A 24030-nucleotide genomic window follows, 5' to 3' on the forward strand; every position below is an offset into this window, starting at 1 on the left:
ACAACATTTCAGCTGTTGCTTAAGGGCCATTTTAAACAGTGAATCACCAATAAAAACCAGGAAAATTCAAGAAACGTGTCATTAAATAGATTGCAAAAGGGAGACTCACTTATAGTATGAAAGGCAAAACAAGAAGGCAGAACTTTCCCTTCTGTGACCTCAGCTGGAACTATGCATGCACATCAAGTGACTCAAATATTTGCTGCTCTGTACATGTTTGCAAATAACCACAAATGCATTGTCAGTATTGGTTTTAGGGTTACAAACACATTTTAGCAAGTAGGTCAAGATAGAATTCACAAAAAATTGAATATAAGCTGTATATATATAAAATTACATACATAGAGAGTTGATACTATATACATACATATTTGTATATATACATGAAACTATATGTAATTCTATATATACTGTAATTTATATATATATACACACATGCATATACACACAACCTTTATATATGTATACAATGCTATATATATATTGTATTTTCTATTATTTTATGTATTTATGAACATGTTTTTACCACAAATGTTATTGACTTGCTGTAATAATGTTGCAGAAATATCAGCTAAATGTACCTAGATACTGTCAATGTTGTCTGGTGTTATTTGTTTGAAATACAGAAAGTTTAAAAAAAAACACTTTCTGATATGAAACAAATTTATTTTCTCAAAAACATGTTTCCCTGTTGAATATTTTTAAATAATTTTGAATATGTTTATCATTTATATTGATGTAAAAAATTATTTTTAGTAATACATAATATTCCTTTGGTATATTAGTCTGTTGGAAAAGGCCACTGAAGCCCAAGAATCTTTCTGTAAATAAAAGGACTCTATTGTCCTTTTCACATATACAAGCATTCCAGCTCTATATGGTCTTTATGCCACTGAGAACCAATTTTCATTTGCAGTGTTAGATGTAGAGGTGAAAATTTTGTGTTACTACAGTCTCTTAGGACAAAAAAAGCCAGGGGAAAATGATGGATGGAAAGGTAGAGACAATCTTTGTTGACTTGTTAACATGCGAAGATCTGGGAGAAAGCATGTTAGCATGTGGGGGTCTGAAGAGACACTATGATTATTAAGACTTCTGAAGAGAGGGCAACTGGACCTAAGCTTAAGAGACTAGTTAAAATGTATCAAGATAATACAGGATAGTTCAAAGGGCTGAGGTGGAGAGCACATAGGGTGACTCAGTGTGAGAAAAAGATGGACCGTAGAGAAAGATGGACCATAACAACCCAGTTTAGAGCACAATTCTAAAGTTGCAGCTTCTCCAATAGTAAAAGAATGCACACAGCCTAAAAATTTTTGATGTTTCAGTGTTTCTGACAGTTGAATTTTTACTTCACCTGCAATTGCTTTTGACTATGATAAATTTAGTTCGAGTTTAGAAAAACATTTTCATATTGTGCTTATGAAGGAGTGGGTTTTAAAAAGAACAAACAACAAGAACAAAAAGCTTTGATGTGCTTTTTAGTTTTATCAAACTTATCACCGAGAACTGCAAGTGATTTTTGCCATAATTGAATTTATATCCACCTACTTAGGGGAACATATTTTTTTCATCGCTCACATCTGCAGAAACAAATGAACAAAGATAGATGATGCTGACTCCTGTCTCATTCTAGTAAAAAGTAATATTCATTGTTGATACACGAGCTGAGTATAGAAACAGCCCCAAATGACACTACTAATAATTAATTCTCAATAAAATTGTAACATCTGTTTAATATTTTTTACAAGTACAAAATACAAGTGTCATTTTGTTTAATTACTGTACTAATAATTATAATGATCTCTCATTGAAAAAAATTACCCTGAGAGTCAAAGAGTATTTAAAAACTAAAATTCAATTTATATATGCATTTTTGAAATAATTATGATCAAGCAATAAACAAAATATTTTTAAGCAAAAATACATTACATTAGGAAATTGAAATAAAAATGTAGTTTTTTCTTCAATAAATGAGAAAAATAATTACATTAAGTAGAAATACTACATTGAATAAGTATTTTAATTGAATTTATTGGGGTGACATTGCTTAATAATATTAAGTTTCAGGTGTACAATGCTATAACACATCATCTGTATATTATATTATGTGTTCACTACTTCAGGTCAAGTCTCCTTCCATCATCATTTATTACCCCTTTTCCCTCTTCCAACTCCCATACTTGCTTTCATTCTTGTAATCAACATGCTGTTGTCTGTGTCTCTGAATTTATTTTTTTCTTTTTTTGATTATTTCCTTCACCTTTTTCATGAAAACAAACTATTTTAGATTTCTGTTGCTAAAGACAAGCTTTTCCCATGTATTACTAAATGGATGACAGTTATCAAATCACCACAGTATTTAGATTTCATCAAATATATATTCTGTTGGTGGAAATGCAGATTGATGTAGCCACTGTGGAAAACCATATGGAGTTTCCCAAAAAAAGTAAAAAAATGAAACTGCCTTTTGACCCAATGATCCAATTTATGGGAATATATCTTAAGAATCCAGAAACAATAATTTGAAAGAATATATGCACCCCTATGTTCATTACAAAACTATTCCCAATAGCCAAGATCTGGAAACAACCCAATTGTCCATCAGTAGATGAGTGGATACAAAAGCAGTGGTATATTTACACAATGGAATACTACTTGGCCATAAAAAGGAAGAACATCTTACCTTTTGTGAGACCATGGATGTACCTGGAGATTATTATGCTAAGTGGAATAAGCCAGTCAGAGAAAGACACGTACCATATGATCTCACTTCTATGTGGAATCTAATGAAAAAAAATAAACTGACGAACAAAACAGAAACAGAGGTTTGGATACATGGAACAGACTGACAGCTGCCCCAGGGGAGGGAGGAGAGGGCCTGGATGTAATAAGTTGAAAGAATTTGCCAAAAAGCATATATACATAATACATAGACACAGACAATAGTGTGGTGACAGCCAGAGGTAAAGAGGGGTGGGGGCTAAGTGGAGGTAGACAAGGCAATGCAGACTAAAGTGACTTTGCTTGGGGCAATGGGTGCACTATGTAGTGTGCAGGTAAGGTTTTGAGTTGTGCACTGGAAACCTGAATGGTTTTGTGAACCAAAGTCACTCCAATCAATTCAATAAGAAGAAAGAGAGAGAGAAAAGAAGAAGAGAGAGAGAGAGAGAGAGAGAGAGAGAGAGAGAGAGAGAGAGAGAAGGAGAAGGAGAAGGAGAAGGAGAAGGAGAAGGAGAAGGAGAAGGAGAAGGAGAAGGAGAAGGAGAAGGAGAAGGAGAAGAAGAAAGAAAGAAAGAAAGAAAGAAAGAAAGAAAGAAAGAAAGAAAGAAAGAAAGAAAGAAAGAAAGAAAGAAAGAAAGAAAGAAAGAAAGAAAGGAAAAGAAGGGAGTGAAGGAAGGAAGGAAGTATGGATCAGATTTCTGGATCCCCTCAAAATTACTAAATCAGAATCTGAAATTTTAGTAAGTAACACACGTAAAGTCTTTGCTCACTAAAGTTTGAGAATGGTTGCATTTGAGTGAAGAGTTTCAGTACAGAGATAGTTACATCAAATTTCAAGGAAAATACATGGGGAGGATTTACAGAAAGCTACGGCAGAACATCTCTAATTGACTTACCTCTAAAATGGAGTGAAAAGAGAATTAAAATTAAAAGACCATCTCTCAAAACTGAGTTAATCTTCAGTAGTAGTAATCAAACATTTTGCTCCACATAACCCCTACAAAAATTTTGAAAATCAGTGTACAGCCTCATACAAAGCTCATATTTAAAATATTGTATCATGAATAGAAATATTTTCAAAAGATGCTATTTCCAAAAGGAGAAACATCTGTAACAAAAATTAATAAAAAAATAATAAATAAATAAAATATTGATATTTCAAAATAAATCTTTTAAATCACTCTTTCAAATGTAGCTGATGGAATCTAAATACCATGGTAATTTGGAAACTGTCGTCCATTTAGTAATACATGGGAAAACTTGTCTTTAGCAACAGAAATTTAAAATAGTTTGTATTCATAAAATGGGTGAAGGAATTAAGCAAAGAAATAAAACTCATAGACACAACAACCACATAGTGATTTCAAGAGGGAAAGAGGGTGGGGGGAGGTGGAAGAAGGCAAAGGGGTAATAAACAGATGAAAGGAGACTTGAGGTGATGAACATACAATACAAAATACAGGTGGTGTATTATAGCATTGTACACCTGAACCCTATATAATTTTATTAACCAGTCACCCCAATAAATTAAATTAAAACTACTTATTGAATGTAATAAGTATTTCTACGTAATACAATTAAAATTGTGCTATTTATTGAACAAAACTATATTTTTATTTCCATTTCCGAATGTAATATATTTTTGCTAAAAATATTGTATTGATTGCTTGATCATAATTGTTGCAAAAATACATATATAAATTAAATTTTATTTTTTAAATACTCTTTGACTCTCAGTGTAATTTTTTCAGTGAAGGATCATTATAATTATGAGTATAGTAATTAAACAAAATGACCATTGCATTTTGTATTTGTCTTTAGCAAAGTATATGAAACAAATATTAAAATTAATTTTTTTTCATTATTGATTTTAGAGAGAGGAAAGGAAAGGGAGAGAGAGAAACATCGATGAGAGAGAACATGGATTGGCTGACTCCTGCATGCACTCCGCTAGGGATCAGGCCCACAACCTGGGCATGTGCCCTGACCGAGAATTGAACCAGTGACCTATTGGTGCATGAATTGATGCTCAGCCACTGAGCCACACTGGCCGGACAACATATTAAAATTTGTATTGAGAATTAATTATTAGTAGTGTCATATGGGGCTGTGTTTGTACCCAGTTCGTGTATCAAAAATGAATATTATTACTTTTTGCTAGAATGACACAGGAGTCAGCGTCATCTACCTTTGTTCAATTGTTTTTGCAGATGTGAGCAATGAAAAAAATCTGGTCTCCTGAATAAGTGGATGTAAATAAAAGGAATTTGGTTAGGACACTGTCATTCATTTATTTGATCTCCTTTTGCAGGCGTTAGAAAACCTACTGGGGCTATGAGTCAATGTGAACGTTTTTCAACCTCTTTCATTTTGTAGTGATTTTGGGTGCAGTTTCTTAACACAGGGTTGGTTTACGGTCATCAGTTTAGCAGCCACATCGCTCTAAATACGCCACAGGTGTACCTTGTTCTATTTTGCTTTGCTTTATTGTGCTTCACAGATATTGTGGATTTTACAAATTGAAAGTGTGTGGCAACCCTGCATTGAGCAAGTCTACCAGTGACATTTTTCCAACAGCTTTTTCTCACTTTGGACCTCTCTGTTACATTTTGGTAATTCTCCCAATTTTCAAACTTATTATTATTATACTTATCAGGGTGATCTGTGATCAGTGATCCTTGATGTTACCATTGTAATTGTTTCCAGCTGCCAAGAACCATGCCCATATGCCAAAGACTTAATCAATAAATGCTGTGTGTGTTCTGACTGCTCTTCTGATGACCCATTCCCCCATCTCTCTCCCTCTCCTTGAGCCTCCCTATTCCCTGAGATAAAATAATATTAAAATGAGGCCAACTGATAACCCTACAATGACCTCTCAGTATTCAGTTGAAAGGAAGAGTTGCATTTCTCCCAATTGAAATCAAAAGCTAGAAATGATTTAGTGAGGAAGGCACGTCAAAAGCTGAGATAGGCCAACAGCTAGGCTTCTTGTGCCAGTTAGCCACATTGAATGCAAAAGAAAGTTCTTGCAGGAAATCAAAAGTGCTACTTCAGGGAACGCACAAATGATGTAAAAAATGACAGACATTGCTGATATGGAGAAAGTGTTAGTGGCCTGGATAGAAGATCAAACCGTCCACAACCTTCTGATCAACCATTGCCCAATCCAGAGCCAGATGCTACATCTCTTCAAAGGCAGAGGTTGGTGGATGAGGTTTTAGGAAAAAAGCCATTTCCACAACAAAGTCAAAGGGCAACGTGCAGCCAGTGCTGGCGTAGAAACAACAGCAAGGAAATGAGAGGAACCAAGCCCACACTATCTCTGAGGTATGCCTATACTGTTTTGTAATTTTTAAAAAATCATTTTAGTGCTGCCCAATGTGGCTTGTGCCAGGTGAATAGTTCCACCTCAGGACTAGGATAAGCTGTTGATATGCAGCTTTTAATACACAGATGCCTATGACTATGTTGTTTGTTTTTTTTTTAAAGTCCTGTAATCAGTTAATTATAGAAAAAAAAGTCTTCCCAGGTTCACTTGAATAATGTTAAACTCTAAGGTGTCCTAGGAGCTGAGTGATTCAATTTTCTGGTCAGGATTTAACTAAGAATGCAACATCAAGAGACCACATGGCTGCTAAATTGCCAGGATTTTTCAACTGGTTTACAGGTTTGTTTCCCAAATGTATAATCATTAATTATTTAGAAGGGTATTTTAGCCCATAGCCATTTTGCATTTTCATTTTAAAATAGAAACACACTCATAGATACAAAGAACAAACTAATAGTTACCAAAGGATAAGCGGATGGGAGGATGGGTGAAAAAGGTAAAGGGGAATACCAACTTTCAGTTATAAAATAAGTCATGAAAATATAATGTACAGCATATGAAAAATAGTCAATAGTATCATAATGACTTTGTATGGTGACAGATGCTTGGTTGCTAGACTTATTGTGGTTATAATATAGCAAGTTATATAAATGTCAGATCATTATGTGGTACACCTGAAACTAATATAATTTTATATGTCCATTAAACTTAATAAAAATAAATGTAAAAAAATCCTAGCACTTATTGGGAAAACAAATTTATGTGATAATAAAATCACTTAGAATTTTTTTATTTATTAATTCTACATATATTAAATAGTTCCTTGATTTTTAAGTAGATAATAAGGCAATGAGAAAGAAAAGATAAATAAGATATTGTTCCTAGCCTAACAGACATCTTTATTTCTGTTTGAATCTTTCTTTTATAGTCAGAAATTTAAGAGAAACCCACATGCTTCATAAAATATTATTCTCAACCATTTTCTAGATCTATATATTTTCTTAGTTATTCTACAATTCTATGTCCAAGATCCAGAAAAATGTCCATAATCTGCATACTTTTAAAAAACACAGTCTCAGTAGAATCAGAGTATTGTTCTATCAATGTTTAGATTTTGACAAGTATCCGTTACCATTCATCTTACTGTAAAAGGTACACCGGAAAATACACAATTATATCTGAATCATAATAAGCTCAGGGAGATAGATTAGAAAAATAATGTAGACTCTTGGTGGCCAAGAAGATATTATTTTGAGCTGCTTAGATGGCATTTTAGTTTTTGTGCCTAGGACATATTATTTGCCCCTCTATTATAACATTGTATTTATTCTGACTGCTATTTACAGTTTGCTTACACAATGCCCAACATTGTATTTTGGGCACTGTGTAGAATACAAAGGTCTAAAACAGCCCTGGCCGATTTGCTAAGTGGTTAGAGCATTGGCCTATGACCAATAAGTCACCGGTTTGATTCTGGTTAAGGGCATGTACCTCGGTTGTGCTCCATCCCTGGCCCTGGCTGGGTCATGTGGGAGGCAACCTGTTTATTTGGCTTTATCGATGTTTCTCTTTGTTTCTCTTTCTCCCTCCCTCTCACTCTGATGATAAATAGAAAAGTATCTTCAGGTGAGGAATAAACAACAACAACAAAAACACAAAGGTCTAAAACACAAATCTTGACTGGAAGGTGTTTACAGGAACGTTATCTATCTGGAAAACAGAAAGGCAATTGATGTTTTGTTACCAGTACTCAATGATATGCCTAAGACTCATCCGAAGAACTATTCGAGATTATTTACAGACTTAGTACTGGGAACAGAAAGTACACTCACCAAAGAGAGATGATAACAGAGCTAATAACACTGAGGCTTAAAAATCCTGTTGTAAGCCCTGGCCAGTTTGGCTCAGCGGTTAAGCGTCGGCCTGCAGACCAGAGAGTACCGGGTTCAGTTCCCGCTAGGGGCACATACCACAAAAAATAAAAAAAAAGAATCCTGTTGTAAGAGAAAGACAAGTATCATATGATCTCACTTATTTGTGGAATATCATGAACATAACAGTCTGAGGAATGGGGTAGTCCCAGAGACGTGGAAATGGGGTACAGACTGACAATCCCTAGAAGAGGGTGTAGTGGGGGAGAGATAAACCACAGAACATGTATGCATGAACAATGGACATGGACAACAAACTGGGGACAGGGCAGGGAGGGAGGGGGAGGGGGAGGGGGAGGAGGGAATCAGTGGGGGGAAAAGGAGAAACATCTGTAACAAAAATTAATTGATTAATTTTAAAAAAGAATTCTGGCCCTGGCCGGTTTGGCTCAGCGGTTAGAGCGTCGGCCTGTGGTACAGAGAGACCCGGGTTCGGTTCCCGCTAAGGGCATGTACCTTGGTTGCAGTTTGTCCCCGGCCCTGGTTGGTCGTGTGGGTGGCAGCCACTCAATGTGTCCCTTCACATCGATGTTTCTCTCTCTCTCTCTCTTCCTCTCTCTCCCTCCCGCTCTATCTGAACAAAAAATGGAAAAGTGTCCTCGGGTGAGGATAAAAAAAAAAAAAAAGAATTCTGTTGTAGCCCTGGCCAGCCAGTTTGCTCAGTGGTTAGAGCCTTGGACCAATGAGTTGTGGGTTTAATTGCGGTCAAGGGCATGTACCTTGGTTGCGGTTCATCCCTGGCCCTGGTCAGGGTCATGTGGAAGGCAACCAGTCATGTGTCTCTCTCACATCGATGTTTCTCTCTCTCCTTCCCTCCTACTCTATCTGCAGATAAATAGAAAAATATACTCGGATGAGGATTAAAAACAAACAAACAAACAAAAAAAAAAACTCCTGTTGCAGAAGTTGCAAAATTGGAGATGGGAGTAACTTGTTTGTAACTGGTATAAAAAGCAACTATATATCTATCAGTGTGTATTTATTAATTTTTTTAGGACTAGAAAAAAAAGCCTACATTATCAATCAGGGTTCTCTAGAGAAATAGAAACAATAGGATGTGTGTGCAGTGTAGAGAGAGAAGAGAAAGAGAGATTGTTTTATTATAAAGAACTGAATCACATAATTCTGGAGGCTGACAAGTCCCAAGATCTTCTGTCAGCAAGTTGGAGACCTAGAAGAGGTGATGGTATAGTTCCATTCCAAATGCCAGCAGGCTTGAGACCCAGGAAGAGCCAATATTGCAATTTGAGTCTGAAATTAGGTGGGGGGGGGGAGGTGATGTCCCAGATTGAAGGCAGTCAGGCAGAAGGAATTCCCTCTTCTTTTTTTATTATTATTTTTTCTTTATTGATAGTAGAGAGAGAGGAAAGAAGAGGGAGAGAGAGAGAGAAACATTGATGAGAGAGAACATCAACTGGCTGCCTCGTGCATGCCCCCACTGGGGATCGGGCCCACAATCTGGGCTTGTGCCCTAACTGGAAATCGAACCAGTGACCTCTTGGTGCTTGGGTTGATGCTCAACCACTGAGCCACACTGGTCAGGCAACGAAGTCTCTTTTCTTTAGAGAAGGGTCAACCTTCCCTTTATTCAGGCCTGACACTAGGGAGGACTATCTACTTTACTCAGACTATTTACTGAAATGTTAAACTCATCGAAAATCACTCTCACAGAAACATCCAAAATAATGTTTGACAAAATATATGGGCACCCTGTAGCCCAGTCATATTGGTTGACACCTTAATTTTCTTTTTCTTTTATTAAAATATGTTTTTATTGATTTTTAGAGAGAGAGGAAGGGAGAGAGAGATAGAAACATCATGTGAGAGAGAAACATCCATCAACTGCCTCCTGCATGCCCCCTACTGGGGATCAAGCCCAAATCTGGGGCATGTGCCCTGACCTGGAATGGAACCAGGACCTCCCAGTCCATGGGATGATGCTCAATGCACTGAGCCACACTGGCCAGGTGGCACATTAATTTTCCATTAAACCTGCAAAACAAAAGGGGGTATAAAAGTATAGCTAAATTTATAGAAACCTCAGGTAAAACACCTAGCGAAACTTAGAGAAAGATATTCATTTCATTCTCTATTTCCAAGTTTTTTAAATGCATTGCAAGTAGAAACTTTGGAAATCTGTCCAGGCTCTCCATATTATGTATGAAGGAACGGTGATGCAAAGAAGTAAGTGACTTGTCCAAGATCATACATCTCATTAATCCTAAAGCCAGAATTAAAACCAAAACATCACAGTTTCAACAAAAAATAGGACCTTTTGGAACAACAACAACAAAAAAGGCCTTTAACACTGCCTGTGAAAGTAAAGAGCATGATAAGGAATTGTTCATGCAGGCACATAACGAGAATGGACTATTCCTTTTCAAGCTTTGGTCACTGAGAGAAGACATCTCTTCTAAGCTAACAAGATTAGAAAACACTTCCTTATATTTCTAAAACTGTTCAGGTTTTCAAGCAAATATTTATATAAGGACATTCACTTTTTCAGATGTTTTGCAAAAATAACCACAAACCTGCATGAGGGGAATGATGGCGAGATCCTTTCCCTTAATAAACCACCTTCAAGATTTCTGTAAGATCCCCAAAATAGAACATAATGAATTCGCTGTTACAAATTCTCCCAGGACCAAGTGGCACAGTTTGAGAAGGGAGCTACTGGGAAAAGAGTCTGGCAGGGGTGGAGTGAAGAAAGGGGGTCCAGAAAGAAGTGAGTTTAAACACTTTGCTGTTGCTCCCATGCCTGGGGTTAAGCCTTGGCTACTGTACTTGGGAAAGGAAGAAGCTGGGTTGGGTATTTGCAAGTCCAGGAGGGAAGACAGGGAGCATGGACAGCTAGCAGCTGGAGCGTGTTGTGGGAGCTGCTTTCCTGTGCTAAGCTGATTTACTTGTTTAAGGTCTGACCTCATCATCCTGTCAGTATGGGTTCCCACCTACACTGCTAGCTGCAGCTTTGCAGCCAGAAAGCTAGAAGTATTCACTGTGTAGCACAGGCAGCCGGCAGCGGGGGAGGGAGGGAAACAAGAAAGCCTGCTCTGGGCACTTGTGCTTTTGTTAGTTCAACAGAAGAGGCCGAGAAACAAGAGATAACAAAGGCTCCGTTTCCTTTCTGTGAGAGAAGGCTTTTGTCTTTCCTCCTGCAACAATGTCAATGTCTGGCAAGAAAGAGTTTGATGTGAAACAGATCCTACGGCTCCGCTGGAGATGGTTTAGTCATCCTCAAGGTTCTCCCAGCACTGGAAACTGCCTTCAGCAGGAAGGATATGAGCATAGAGGGACCCCGGTTCAGGGCAGGTTGAAGAACCACTCTCGGGACAGAAACGGACTGAAGAAAAGCAACAGTCCTGTCCACCACAACCTATTGCCACCAGTGCCACGACCGGCCCCTGCCCATCAAAGAGCGTTTCAGAATTGGCACCCACACAACCTGATAGAACATCTTCGAGCAAATGAAGATACTCCTAAAGCAGATCCAGAGGAGAATTTGTTCAAAAGAGCTTGTGAGAAACATTCACAAGATTTGGAGATGATGGTTGATGACAGTGCAGGAGATTCTTCAGCGAGGTAGGAGTTTTTCTTCGCGTAACTGCAAGTCTTAGCCTAGGTTAACTTAGCCTCTGAAACTCCTAGTTAGTGTTTAAATAAAAGTGCTCTAATAATCTGAATTTGTATGTAGTCAATCGGGGTCTCCAAGAAACCCCCATCCTCTGAGCCTGTAAAGAAAACAGGAAGAACGCGTTTTCATAATTAATGGGGAATATGTTTTAGGGTTGTGATTTGACTTCTGTTTCATTCTGATTCCATTAAGAATTATGTTTCAGTTCTAAGAGCTGATATAGACTCATATTTTGAAGATATACTCTGTAGCTTAGATGTTCAAATAGTTGTATCTGCAAAAGTGTGATGAACCACATAGAACTTTTGTTGCTTTGTGAGTTAAGCTAACTCTGACAAAATTAAAAGTCTGACTGCTCAGCACATTCTTATCGGTTCCATAATACATAGTTGCTATATTGATGATTTATAAACATTATCTATGTGAGAACACAGAACAGCTTCCTCTGCTTTGGAGATTTATCTCAGGTTGGATTAGTTTCACAGCTAGTTTGTAATCAGAAAAACATTTTACATAAAGCAGGTAATAAATTGCTGCTCACAGCAGGGGATCTTAAAGTAAGAAATAGAATATGTCAGCTATTTCAGGACATTAGTGGAACGAGAAATGCTTTTAAAAAGCATAATTTTAGGATAGCTTACAAAATGTTTGACTTTGTCTTTATTGTTTGAGTGGGAGAACATTATGTTCCCTCCTCTAATATTGTCTGATATAACTTAACCTAGTAGACTTTTATTTTTAAAATTTATAACTGTAAGATTTTATTTCCCCAGCATGTCAATCAATGATCTTGGCAACTTAATAAAATTGTAAAGGATCTTTGGAAAAAATAATTATTTTGAGCATGCTTTGAAATATATAACAGTTTGGCATGAAGCTGTTTATTTATTTGGAAATCTGAATAGTTGATAACTGTGTCTCTACATAAGTATAGAGAGGAGAAGGACTGGCATATTTGCTTCTAGATATAAAATTTTCCCAATATATTTGTCTGACAGTTCCTTTCTTCCATAAATTCAAAAGATAATACCAATAGAAAAAGCAATTGTTGCAACCTTCCGGCAAAAGACAAATCAACTGTGCAAAATGATGCCTTTATAGGAACTCGGTCTTCCTGTTGAAATGTAAACATGCAAAAGTCTTTGTAAAATGGCAAAGTGTGTATGAATGAATTTTCCTAAATATTTTTGTGATTTCTCCCCCAAAAGCTATAAAATTGTTGGGATTGCAGGTTGTGTTTAGTAAAACTAATTGGACTTTCAAAGTAATATAAAATCCACACTTTTAGACTTAACAGGTCTTCAAATTATCTCTCCTCACCATGAACATCAGTTTTAAAAACTGCTGAATTTGGAGGTTAATATTAAACGCATTTTATTCTCATGTACAGAATTTTAAATGATCCATTCTGACCTCCTAACAAAATTCTCTGAGGATCCCTGATTTCATTTTCCAGCATGAGGATATATTTATAATAAACTAGTTGCTAAAATTAAATGCTGGATAAAATGTCATATATAAAGTGTGACCAAATAACATTTTAAGAAAAATGTTTCTCTTTTTATTTTATGTCTGACAGTTTGCATGTTATACAGAAATGTTCTGTTAATTACCCCATGGTTAAAGTGGATAGTTAATATTTCTTAAAATAAACAGGAAGTGGTTTTACAGACGTGCCCAGGATATTTTAAGCAGAAGAGAAAGGGTGAATTGAGGATCTTATTAATTGAAATATGATGGCTTATTAATTTGTCCTTAGCCATTCTGAATTATGTCTTAGTTAAGGAGAGTTTGAGAAGGGGCTTTCTTATGTCCAGCTTTCCTAACGCCTGTTTTCTTCAATAAGATGACCACACTGGTACAAAATGGCTCTCACATTCAGGGCAAAGTGGTGATATTTAAGTCATCCTGCTTTCTACAAACACTGCACGGAATAAATAGAGAATGAACTAAATTACTAACATGCATATGTCTAAATAACCTGCAGTTATTCCTACGTCAGATATTAAAGCCAAGTTATTACAGTTCAATTAATATACTAGTTTTGGCATTTAAAATCCAAACACATTCGTATGTATTTGAATTATAAGTATGTCCTTTAAGAACATCTCTGTATCATGATCCCACACTGTGAGCGTGCAGATATCAGTATGCCTGTCATCAGAGACCTAGTCTCAATTGTCATTTTCTTTGTGTCTTTTCATTTATTAGCTCTGCATTTTTACTGCCCCTTAACTACCTTGCTCAGTGTCCTTTCTGTTCTTTATTTCATCCCTAGCATTCCAAAAGCCAGAAGACATATTTTAACGGTGTATTGTGATCATGCTTTTTATGCAACAGAGTATGTAACTGTGAAATTATATATAATGTATTTTTTCAACTGCTCATAAAGAAATGTCAAAATGTTAAATGGCGTTTGTTAAGACAGATGCAGTTACCTCCTTGTTACGTTGGAGGAGATTATAAAAAATGCCCATTACCCATGGATGGGTCCAGGCAACATGCTCCAGTACAAAGTTGGAGATTCTTGGGGCTGCTTAGTTTCAAGAAATTGACAGGAATGGGGATCATACCCTCATCCTGTTTGTTGGGGCTTTAGATTTTTGCATAACCTACCAATTGTCCCATACATAATTTTGTGTATCTTTGCCAGTATTACACTGTCAGATAAGACTAAATTCCCTCTCCACTTAACTTCTTTCCTATTTCCATTGAGGTTTGCAGAGAAAAAAAAAAAAAGAGTAGTTCTTCTTGTATATTGTAATATCCTAAAGAAGGAGGGATTGGATGAATAACACTTAGAATTTAACAATCTATTCCACAAATATTGAGCACTGACTGTGTGTCAAGCACACTTCTAGGTGTTGGGGACAAAATGGGATCAAAACAGAGAATATGTTTTCATGCAGTATTCATTCTAATGGGGAGAAAGAGGCATTAAAAATCAACCAAAATCACCCAGCTGGAGGCTTAATTGGTTGGACGGCCATCTGGTATACCAAAAAGGTTGTAGGTTCTATTCCTGGTCAGGGCACATACCTAGGTTTTGGGTTCGATCATCAGTTGGGGCTCATTAAGGGGAGGCAACTGATTGATGTTTCTGTCACACTGATGTTTCTCTCTCTCTCCCCCTTCCTGTCTAAAAATCTATGAACATATCCTCGGGTGAGGATTAAGAAAAAGAAAAATTTAAAAAACCCACAACATATTATAGTTAAGTGGGTATAAGTAGTAATATGAAGGAAAGAAACCCAGAAGGAAGAGAGTTGAGGAGGGATACTCCTTCAGATAAGGAAGGATTTTCTGATGAGATAACATTTGAGCACAGATCTACATGAAGGGGAAAGCCATGAGGATGGCTGACTCAAGAATTCGAAGCAGGAAAGAAGTTAATACTGGTGGGCCACAAACGAGCCCTTGACCACCAACCATCCCTTTGTTTTCAAATCAATGATGTATGCCCCTCCACAGTCCACTGATTAATGTCCCAAACATCCTTAACTGGTGAACTCAAAAACATGCCTAAAATCAGTGTGTTCATCATACTGATTTTAAGGTCACATGCAGGTTCCGTGGCCACAGAGGTGACTGTCCAGCCATTCAGTAACCATGATACCATTTTGTCCTCTGTGGGAAACAGACAGATGATGGTGCATTTCTTTCTTGACAAAACTATTTAGACAGGGCCAAATGTGTTGTGCTTCCTCCTCACAAATCTATCTATGATATGGAATATGTTTAAGACATATTTATGCATAAGGAAAATACTACATCTTCAACTGTGAAACTTATTGTAAACACTTTTTCTCCCAGAGCAGGAAGTAAGCTGTGTGGGTATTTACAGGGAGAGCTTTCCAGAAAAACAGAACAGCAATTTCAAGAGTCCTGAGATGGGAGTGTGTTTGATATTTTCAAATACAAAGAGGCCAGTGCAGCTGGACTCAAGTCCTCAGTCAGGACAGTGGTAGGAGATAATTTTAGAAAGGTATCAATAGTAACACAACATTAAAAAGAATATGTTTCTGCCCGGCTGGTGTGGCTCACTGATTGAGTATTGACCCATGCATTAGGAGGTCAGGGCACGTGCCCAGGTTGTGGGCTTGATCCCCAGTGAGGGGCATGCAGGAGGCGGCCAATCAGTGTTCTCTCTCATCGATGTTTCTGTCTCTCTCTCTCAAATCAATAAAGAAAAAATATTTAAGAAATAATAATAATGTTTCCTTTGTAGACACATATTATGTGCTTACAAAATACCTTACATATATTTTTCTCATATTTTCAAAATAGAATATCTGAATATGAATATGGTGTATACATCTACAGGTGATGTTTCTTTGATTATTATTTTGTCAGATATCTGTTAGTGTTGTTTATCTTTTTACAGGGCAAAAATAAGGTGCTTTTCTAACATTTATTGGTAGACCAGCTTTACTTAATTTTACACTGCATTATTCAGTAGACACTATTAGTTTAAAGGAAAGAATAAGGAAGAATCTACAATTATAGTATCGTTTATAGCAGTTTAAGATGACATTCCTTTGCCTGTTGCTTAAAATACACCATACAAAAATACACAGGTAATTCAACTGCCTTACTAAATTTAGAACATTTTAACAAATAATTTAATCTTAATGCAATGGTTCTTAACCTTTCTTTTTTTTTCTATTTCATGTGTTTTCTTTTTAATTTATTGGGGTGACATTGGTTAATAAAATCATATAGGTTTCAGGTGTACAATTCTATAATACATCATTGGTATATTGTATTGTGTGTTCACTACCCTAAGTCAAGTTTCCTTCTGTCCCCATTTACCCTCTATTTACCCTATTCTACCTCCCCCAACCCCCTTCACTCTGGTAAAATCAGTATGCTGTTGTCTGTGTCCATGAATTTTGTTTTTCTGGGGTTTGTTTTGCTTAATCCTTTCACCTATTCACCTAGTACCCCAACCTTCTCCCCTCAGTCTGTTCCCTGTATCTATGAGTCTGTTTCTATATTGTTTGTTAGTTTATTTTGTTCATTACATCCCACATATAAGTGAAATCATATAGTACTTATCTTTTTCTGACTAAATTATTTCATTTAGCATGATACTCTCCAGGTCCATCCAAGCTGTCACAAAAGGTAAGATTTCCTTCTTTTTTTTTTATTTTTTATTCTCACCCGAGGGCATTTTTGCATTTATCTTCAGATAGAGCGGGAGGGAGAGAGGGGGTTAGAAAGAGAGAGAAACATCGATGTGAGAGAGACATATCCAGTAGTTGCCACTCATACTGCCCCAACCGGGGCCAGAGACAAACTGCAACTGAGGTACGTGCCCTTAGCGGAAACCGAACCTGGGACTCTCTGGTCCACAGGCCGATGCTGTAACCGCTGAGCCAAATTGGCCAGGGCTTCCTTCTTTCTTTTAACTCTTAACCTGAGGGTAAGTTTTTATTATTATTTTTTTAGACAGACACACAGAGACAGAGAAAGAGAGAGAGAGAGAGAGAGATCTATTGGTTGCCTCCTGTACATGCCCCTAACGGGGATCAAACCCACACCTTTTGGTATAGATTATGCTCCAACCGAGCCACCTGGCCAGGGCAGATTTCCTCCTTTTTACTCCAAGTAGTATTCCATCGTGTAAATGTACTACAGATTTTTTCCATTCATCTACCAATAGTCACTTGGGCTGCTTCATATTTTGGCTATTGTAAATAACACTTCAATAAACATAGGGCTGCATATATTCTTTTAAATTAGAATTTTGGGATTTTTCAGATGTATTCCCTGAAGTGGGATAGCTAAAGCTGAAACTTCTATTGGTTGGTTTGAAACCCTGTTACTCACAGCCTCAATCCTGAGATTGAGGTACCATGGTCCTCCTGGCTCGTTCCTAATAGTGTGGTATTGTATATACACTGAAGTTAATATTAATTAAAACATGTTTAGTATTTTTAAATTAAAAAAAAACGTGTCACTCATTTTCATCTAGGAATCTGGCAATATGTTATGATTATATTCCTTGAAATATTATGATTAAGCATCTAAAGTTGTCATTTCCAAGTTTGAAAGGCAAGTATCATTCTATTTCTGCATTTGAAAATAGAAATAAAGAACTCAAAATGTATGACTTCAAGAGCAACATGTTAATTATATTGACCTGTTACACATTGCCTAAGTGTTAGTCACTTAGCACTTTAGTATAGTCTATTTCTTAAACTTGTATGTCTTCTTTCTTACTTTTGTAAGACATCTGCCCCTTAATGCTAATCTCATTGATGGATTTGCTTCGAATTTATAAATTCATCGGTAGATGAATTTATATACAATGTTATATATATATATATATATATATATATATATATATATATATATAATACTCAACATATGTGTATATGGGTGTATTCATATCAGTGTGAAATATTTTTTATTTGAAAGAGCTGAAAAACTGAAATCAAGGGGGAGGACTGAGGAACACTGCCTACTTAATAAAGTTCAGTCAAAATATAATATTCTGCAAGATAAACCCAGCACACCTTATAGTGTCATAAAGTAAAGGAATCACTCAAAAAAATAATGATTGTGGCATGTCAAAAGTTCTTAGGAGCCAACTGAAAAAGCTCTAAATGGCCAAAGGTGGAAGAATTTTAACAGCAAAATAACATAGTGTTGGATTATATACCAAAGTAAAAAAATAAATATTCATAAGTCTATATTGATATTGAATAAATAAAGAAATGAGAAAAGGAAAATCTCTTGTGCTGAATTCCAAATGATTGTGTACATAATCTCCCTTCGAGTTGGAGAAGCTGAATACTGTATCTATGTGCGGACCACACATAGTGACTTCTTTCCAAAGAGTGAATACAGTGTGGAAGAGTTGTGGGGTACAGGGAGGGGATGATAAAAGTACTATCTCAGCCAGGTAATCAAGGTGAACATCAAAACTACCCAGTCGGGTTGACAGTATGTACATTTGTTTTGATGTGATTATAATGGCATTTGCCTCTGCTGTCCTCCAAAATACCCATCACCTCCCCGAATCTAATCATGAGCAAAACATCAGACAAGTCCAAATTAGGGGACATTTAATAAAATAACTGGAATGTAATTCTCAGGCTGTCAATATCATCAAAAACAAGAAAAGTCTAAGAAACTGTCACAACCAAGAAAAGTATAGGAAGACACAATGACTAAATGTGATGTGGAACAGAAAAAGGACTTTAGGTAAAAACTGAAGAAATCCGAATGAGGAATGGACTTTAGTTAACAATAACATATCAATATTGGTTAGTTACTTGTAACAAATGTGCTGTGATAATATATTGATAATAAGCAAAACAGGGTGGGTTTTATGGGTATCTTCTATACTATCATTATACTATCACAATTTTTTTTTTCTGTAAAAAAAAGTACAAGATTTTTAGCAAGGGCTTTCCTAGTAAATAGATTTCATATATCTATACTAAAGGACCATCCAGTTGTGAGGACTGAGAACTTGTTTGTTCATTTTGTTTATATTTGTTCCTTGGCAAATGATTAAATGGGATTAAAAGGGTGTTAAATCAAAATCAGTGGGCTGTTTACCTTCTTCGTTCAAATATCCTGTATATTAGCAACAAGATGATATCCTAAAGGCAGTGCATAGGGAAGTCAGCTAAAGTTCTGATAACATTTAAAAACTACATGCAATTTCAAGTCCTATCATGATGATCTTGAATGTAGTTACCATTTAGTGTGGACCCACTTTTAAAGGCATAGCAGCTAAGATCTTAGTGTAATAGAAAATCATTGTTATTTAATCCCCGAGAACACATTGGATACTAATGAAGTGACATATATATATATATATATATATATATATATATATATATATATATATTAGTATTTTCAAAGGAAAACATGGCCTGACACTGCTATTTATTTATATTGCTAGTTCTGGTTTAATTTTCAAGAAGAGAGCAATGGCACATGTAAATCAAGCTTCCTTATATAAAAATATCTCTCCATGCTAAAATGAAAAATATAGTCATTGAGCATATTTTATTCATGGTGACTTTGTTACATTCAGATTATAATTTCACTAAAGAGAATGGAAACCATGCAGTCTTAGTGGTTGAGAAATAAGATTTTGTAAGTAGATTGAAAAAGAACTAGCTAAGAAAAGATAACAAAAAGTGAGAAACTCAAACTCAAATAATTTCCAGTTATCTGCTATTTCAGGATGGAACAAGTATTACTGAAATTTTAAACAAAAAGTGCTACGTAAGCTTTTATTCTGAGATACGGATTTTCTAAATCAACAAATAGATATACTTACAATCACCAGCATTTGCACTGGAATAGAGCAATGTTGATGATCATGTTTACTGAAACTATCAGAAGTGAATCCTTTGTTACTGCTGGTTAGCCTTTCTTAGCCTGTTAGCATTGTGATTTGTATCTTGCATGCATTCAGATGTTACTCTATAGAATGAAACCCTCTTGACCTCCTTGCACCCTATCTATTGCGATTGCTTCTTTAGTAGCAATACTAAACACGTTGCAATGTTTTTTTCAGCAGGTCTTTAATACAAGTGATTGGTTTTGGGTCATTCTGCTGCTAGCTCACTCAGTAGAAGCCATCTGTTAAATCTTGTGACCACTGTTTTCCTGTAAAACTGGACTGCTATCAACACAAGAGCATTTCGTTTTCCTTTTCTGGCTAATGTTGATTACGGTAGTTATTACAACAATAAACAACTGCATGTGTGGCAAATTGTCTCGTAAAACTTTAGTGAACAGAACTGTTTCATGTTGTCAGAAGTCTGTTGTAACATTCAACAAGCCAATTGCTTAACTCAGACATTGGTGTTAGCATTGCTTTTCACCTTTCAACAAGTGTTTATTGAACTCCTATTGTATGCGTTACATTTTCTTAGGCACTCTAAGGATGAAAAAATAAATAATACATGCTGATCTCCAATAGAGGTTGACAATAGTGTTGGGGAGGTAAAGTGCATTAACTTGAAAGACTTAATGACAGTAAGAAGGAGGATACATCTGTAAAACTTTCAACAATAAAGATATTAAAAACAAACAAAATCCAAACAAACCAACAAAGGAGTATACTGTAAGAACAGTTTAAGTTGCTTGGCCATTGAGTCCTCCAGGCATTCAAAGACAAATAATTCTGAACAGAGCAATCTTAGAATGCTTCATGGAGGAAATACGCTTTGAGATGAACCTTAAAGATTGCATAGCATTTTTTATATCTTTATTTTTATTATTGACACTATTACAGATGTCCCCATTTCCTCCCCTGCCTTTGCCCTCCTCCATCTAACCCCAACCCCCCTTTCCCTCTGGCCATCACCACACTGTTGTCTGTGTCCATGGACTGTGCTTATATGTTCTTAGCTAATCTCTTCACTTTGATACAGCTATGGGGAAGAATGAATTCTGGATAGGAGGAAAAGCACAGAGTGCCTTAAAAAAATGCACTGATAAATTAATCAAGTACATTTATATAACTCATCAGTATTACTCATCAACAAAAAAGAATGGAATCTTGCCATTTGAAACAACATAGATGGCCCTAGAGGATATTATGCTAAGTGAAAAAAGTTAGACAGAATGACATGTACTATATGGTTTTGCTGGCAGGTGGAATCTAAAAAGCCAAAACAAATGAACAAACTGAACATAACAAAAACAGATTCATAGAAACAGAGATCACACTGATGGTTGCCCAAGGGGAAAGGAATAAGGGGATGGGTGAAAAAGGCGAAGAGGAATATAGTCAATAATATTGTGATAAGCTTGTACTCTGACAGATGATTACTAGACTTAGTGTAATGATCACATTGTAAGGTATATAAGTTTTTAATTACTGTACACCTAAAACTAAAATAATGTTATATACCAACTATAATTAAATAAAAATAAAAAAAATAATAATTGCACTGAAGCATGGACATTTAAGGTCTGACCAAATGGCACCTTTAAGTTTGGTTTTACTGAATAATATACATTGGAGAATAGTACAAAATTAAGCAAGAAAGGAAGGTTAGTCATAAATTAAAGAGGATTTTAAAAGACACGATAACGACTGTTTGGACTTTATCTTAGAGGTCAGAGCTTATTAACCCCCAAGAATTTGCTGAAATAGTTTTGTTGCTGTGGATACCTTTAGGGAGAAGTTCCACTTGCTTTCCTAAGATTTTCAAACAGTTCAATTCAACAGGATGAAGAAAATAATGACTGCAGGAATGAAGCAAAGAAAGTATGTTAATAGATATATTTTAAGGAGATAAATGAGGTGAGAAAAATAGAAAATACAGGACTTGACACATGGAATATCCATTTATGTTATTTAGATATAAAAAAGTATAATATTTTTATGAAGGTCTGGTTGAATTAGATTCTAAGACTCTGCACTGTTTACTAATACATTTGAATAAGTAATACTTAGTTTTTAAAATCTTTCAGCTTTCATTATATTTTTATTGTGGTGAGAACACTTAACATGAGATCTATTTTCTCAACAAAATATTAAGTGCACAATAGGATATTGTTAACTGCAGGCACCACATTGCATAGCAGATCTTTAGAATTCATTCATCTTATGTAACTAAAACTTTGTACCTTTTGAACAGAAACTCCCCATTTTCTACTATCCTCAGCCCCTGGAAACTACCACTCTACTCTTGTTTTTATGAGTGTGATTATTTTATGTACCTCATATACGTGAAGGCATGTAGTTTTTGTTCTTCAGTAGCTGGCTTATTTCACTCAACATGATGTCCTCCAGGCTGATCTATGTTGTTGCATATGGCAAGATGTCTCTCTTTTTAAAAGCTGAATAATATTGTGTTTTCTTTACATAGCATATTAGCTGTATGTGTTGATAGACACTTAGGTTGCTTTCATGTCTTGGATATTGTAAATAATGCTGTAATAAACATGGGGGTGCAGGTCTCTTCAAGATACTGATTTCAATTTTTAAAAATGTCAATCCCAGAAGTGGGACTGCTGGATCCTATGGGAGTTTTATTTTTAATTTGGGGTGGTGGGGAGCTCCAAACTATTTTCTATAGCAGCTGCACCAATCCACATTTCCACTAACATTGGACAAGGGTTTCAATTTCTCCCACATCACCGCCAACACTTACCTTTTAAAAATAATAGACATCATAAAAGGTGTGAGGTGCTAGCTCATTGTGGTTTAATTTGTATTTCCCTGATGATTAGAAATGTTGAGCAGCTTTTCATATACCTGTTCACCATTTTTATGTCTTCTTTGGAAAAGTGTCTACTCAAGACCTTAGTCGATTTTTTTAAATCAGGTTATGTGTGTCTTTGCTGCTGAGTTGTATGAGTTTCTTGCATAGTTTGGATATTAACCTTTTATCAATAGATAGTTTGCAAATATGTTCTCCCATTTCATAGGTTGCCTTTTCACTCTCGTTTCCTTTGCTGTGCAGAAGCTTTTAGTTTAATGTATTACCACATGTCTACTTGTGCTTTTTTGGTTGCTGTGCTTTTGGTGTGACATCCAAGAAATCATTGCCAAGGCCAATGCCATAAAGCTTTCTCCTTACTTTTTCTGCTCGTAATGCTACAGATTCAGGTTTTACATTTAAATTTTCATACCACTGTGAGTTAATTTTTGTGTATGGTATAAAATAAGATCTAACTCATTCTCTTGCATGTAGATATCCAGATTTTCCAACACCATTTTTAAAGAGGCTATCTTTTCCCCATTGTTTATGCTCAGCACCCTTGTCAAAGATAGGTTAACCATATATGTGCGCTTTTTCCCTCTGGGCTTTTAATTCTTTTCCATTGGTCTATTTATCTGTTTATGCCAGTATTATACTGTTTTAATTATTGGAACTTTGTAATATATTTTGAAATTAGGAAGTGAGATGCCTCCAGCTTTTTTGTTCTTTCTCAAGATTGCTTTTGTTATTTGGGGTCTTTTGTAATTCTATAGGAATTTTAGTTTTGTTTTGTTTTGCTTTTTCCTGTAAAAAATGTCAATGGGTTTTTGAAAGGGATTTCACCGAATTTGTAGTTATCTTTGGGTGTTGCGGGCATTTTAGCAATATTAATATTTTCAGTCTACAAATGTAGTATGTATTTCCATTGATCTGTGTTATCTTTAATTTCTCTCATTAATGCTTTGTCATTTTCACTAAACAAATCTTTCAGTTTCTTGGCTAAATTTGTTCCTATGTGTTTCATTCTTTTTGACACTTTTGTAAATGGGGTTGTTTTCCTAATTTTTTGTTCAAATATATTGTTACTGTATAGAAACATAACTGATTTTTATGTATTGATTTTGTGTACTACGACTTGAGTTTGTTGATTAATTCTACCTAGAATTGTTTTTTAAAGGTATATTTAGGAATATCTATGTATTAAGATCATGCCATCTGCAAACC

The 24030-nt window shown here is 35.7% G+C and overlaps 1 protein-coding gene across 2 annotated transcripts in view; it reads left to right on the plus strand.

Moving 5' to 3' along the window:
• Positions 1 to 11003: 11003 nt before the first annotated feature.
• The window catches only part of KLHL4 (kelch like family member 4), a 68555-nt gene continuing 55528 nt past the window's right edge, over positions 11004 to 24030 (plus strand). The window contains exon 1 of one of the 2 annotated variants that reach the window (XM_036270697.1): positions 11004 to 11565. In XM_036270697.1, the coding sequence (XP_036126590.1) occupies positions 11147 to 11565 (419 nt within the window). In that variant the 5' untranslated portion in view covers positions 11004 to 11146. The remainder of the gene's footprint in view (positions 11566 to 24030) is intronic. The other variant, XM_036270698.1, reaches the window with a different exon arrangement.

Source organism: Molossus molossus, unplaced genomic scaffold, assembly GCF_014108415.1.
Source record: "Molossus molossus isolate mMolMol1 unplaced genomic scaffold, mMolMol1.p scaffold_m16_p_2, whole genome shotgun sequence".
Classification (NCBI taxonomy): Eukaryota; Metazoa; Chordata; class Mammalia; order Chiroptera; family Molossidae; genus Molossus; species Molossus molossus.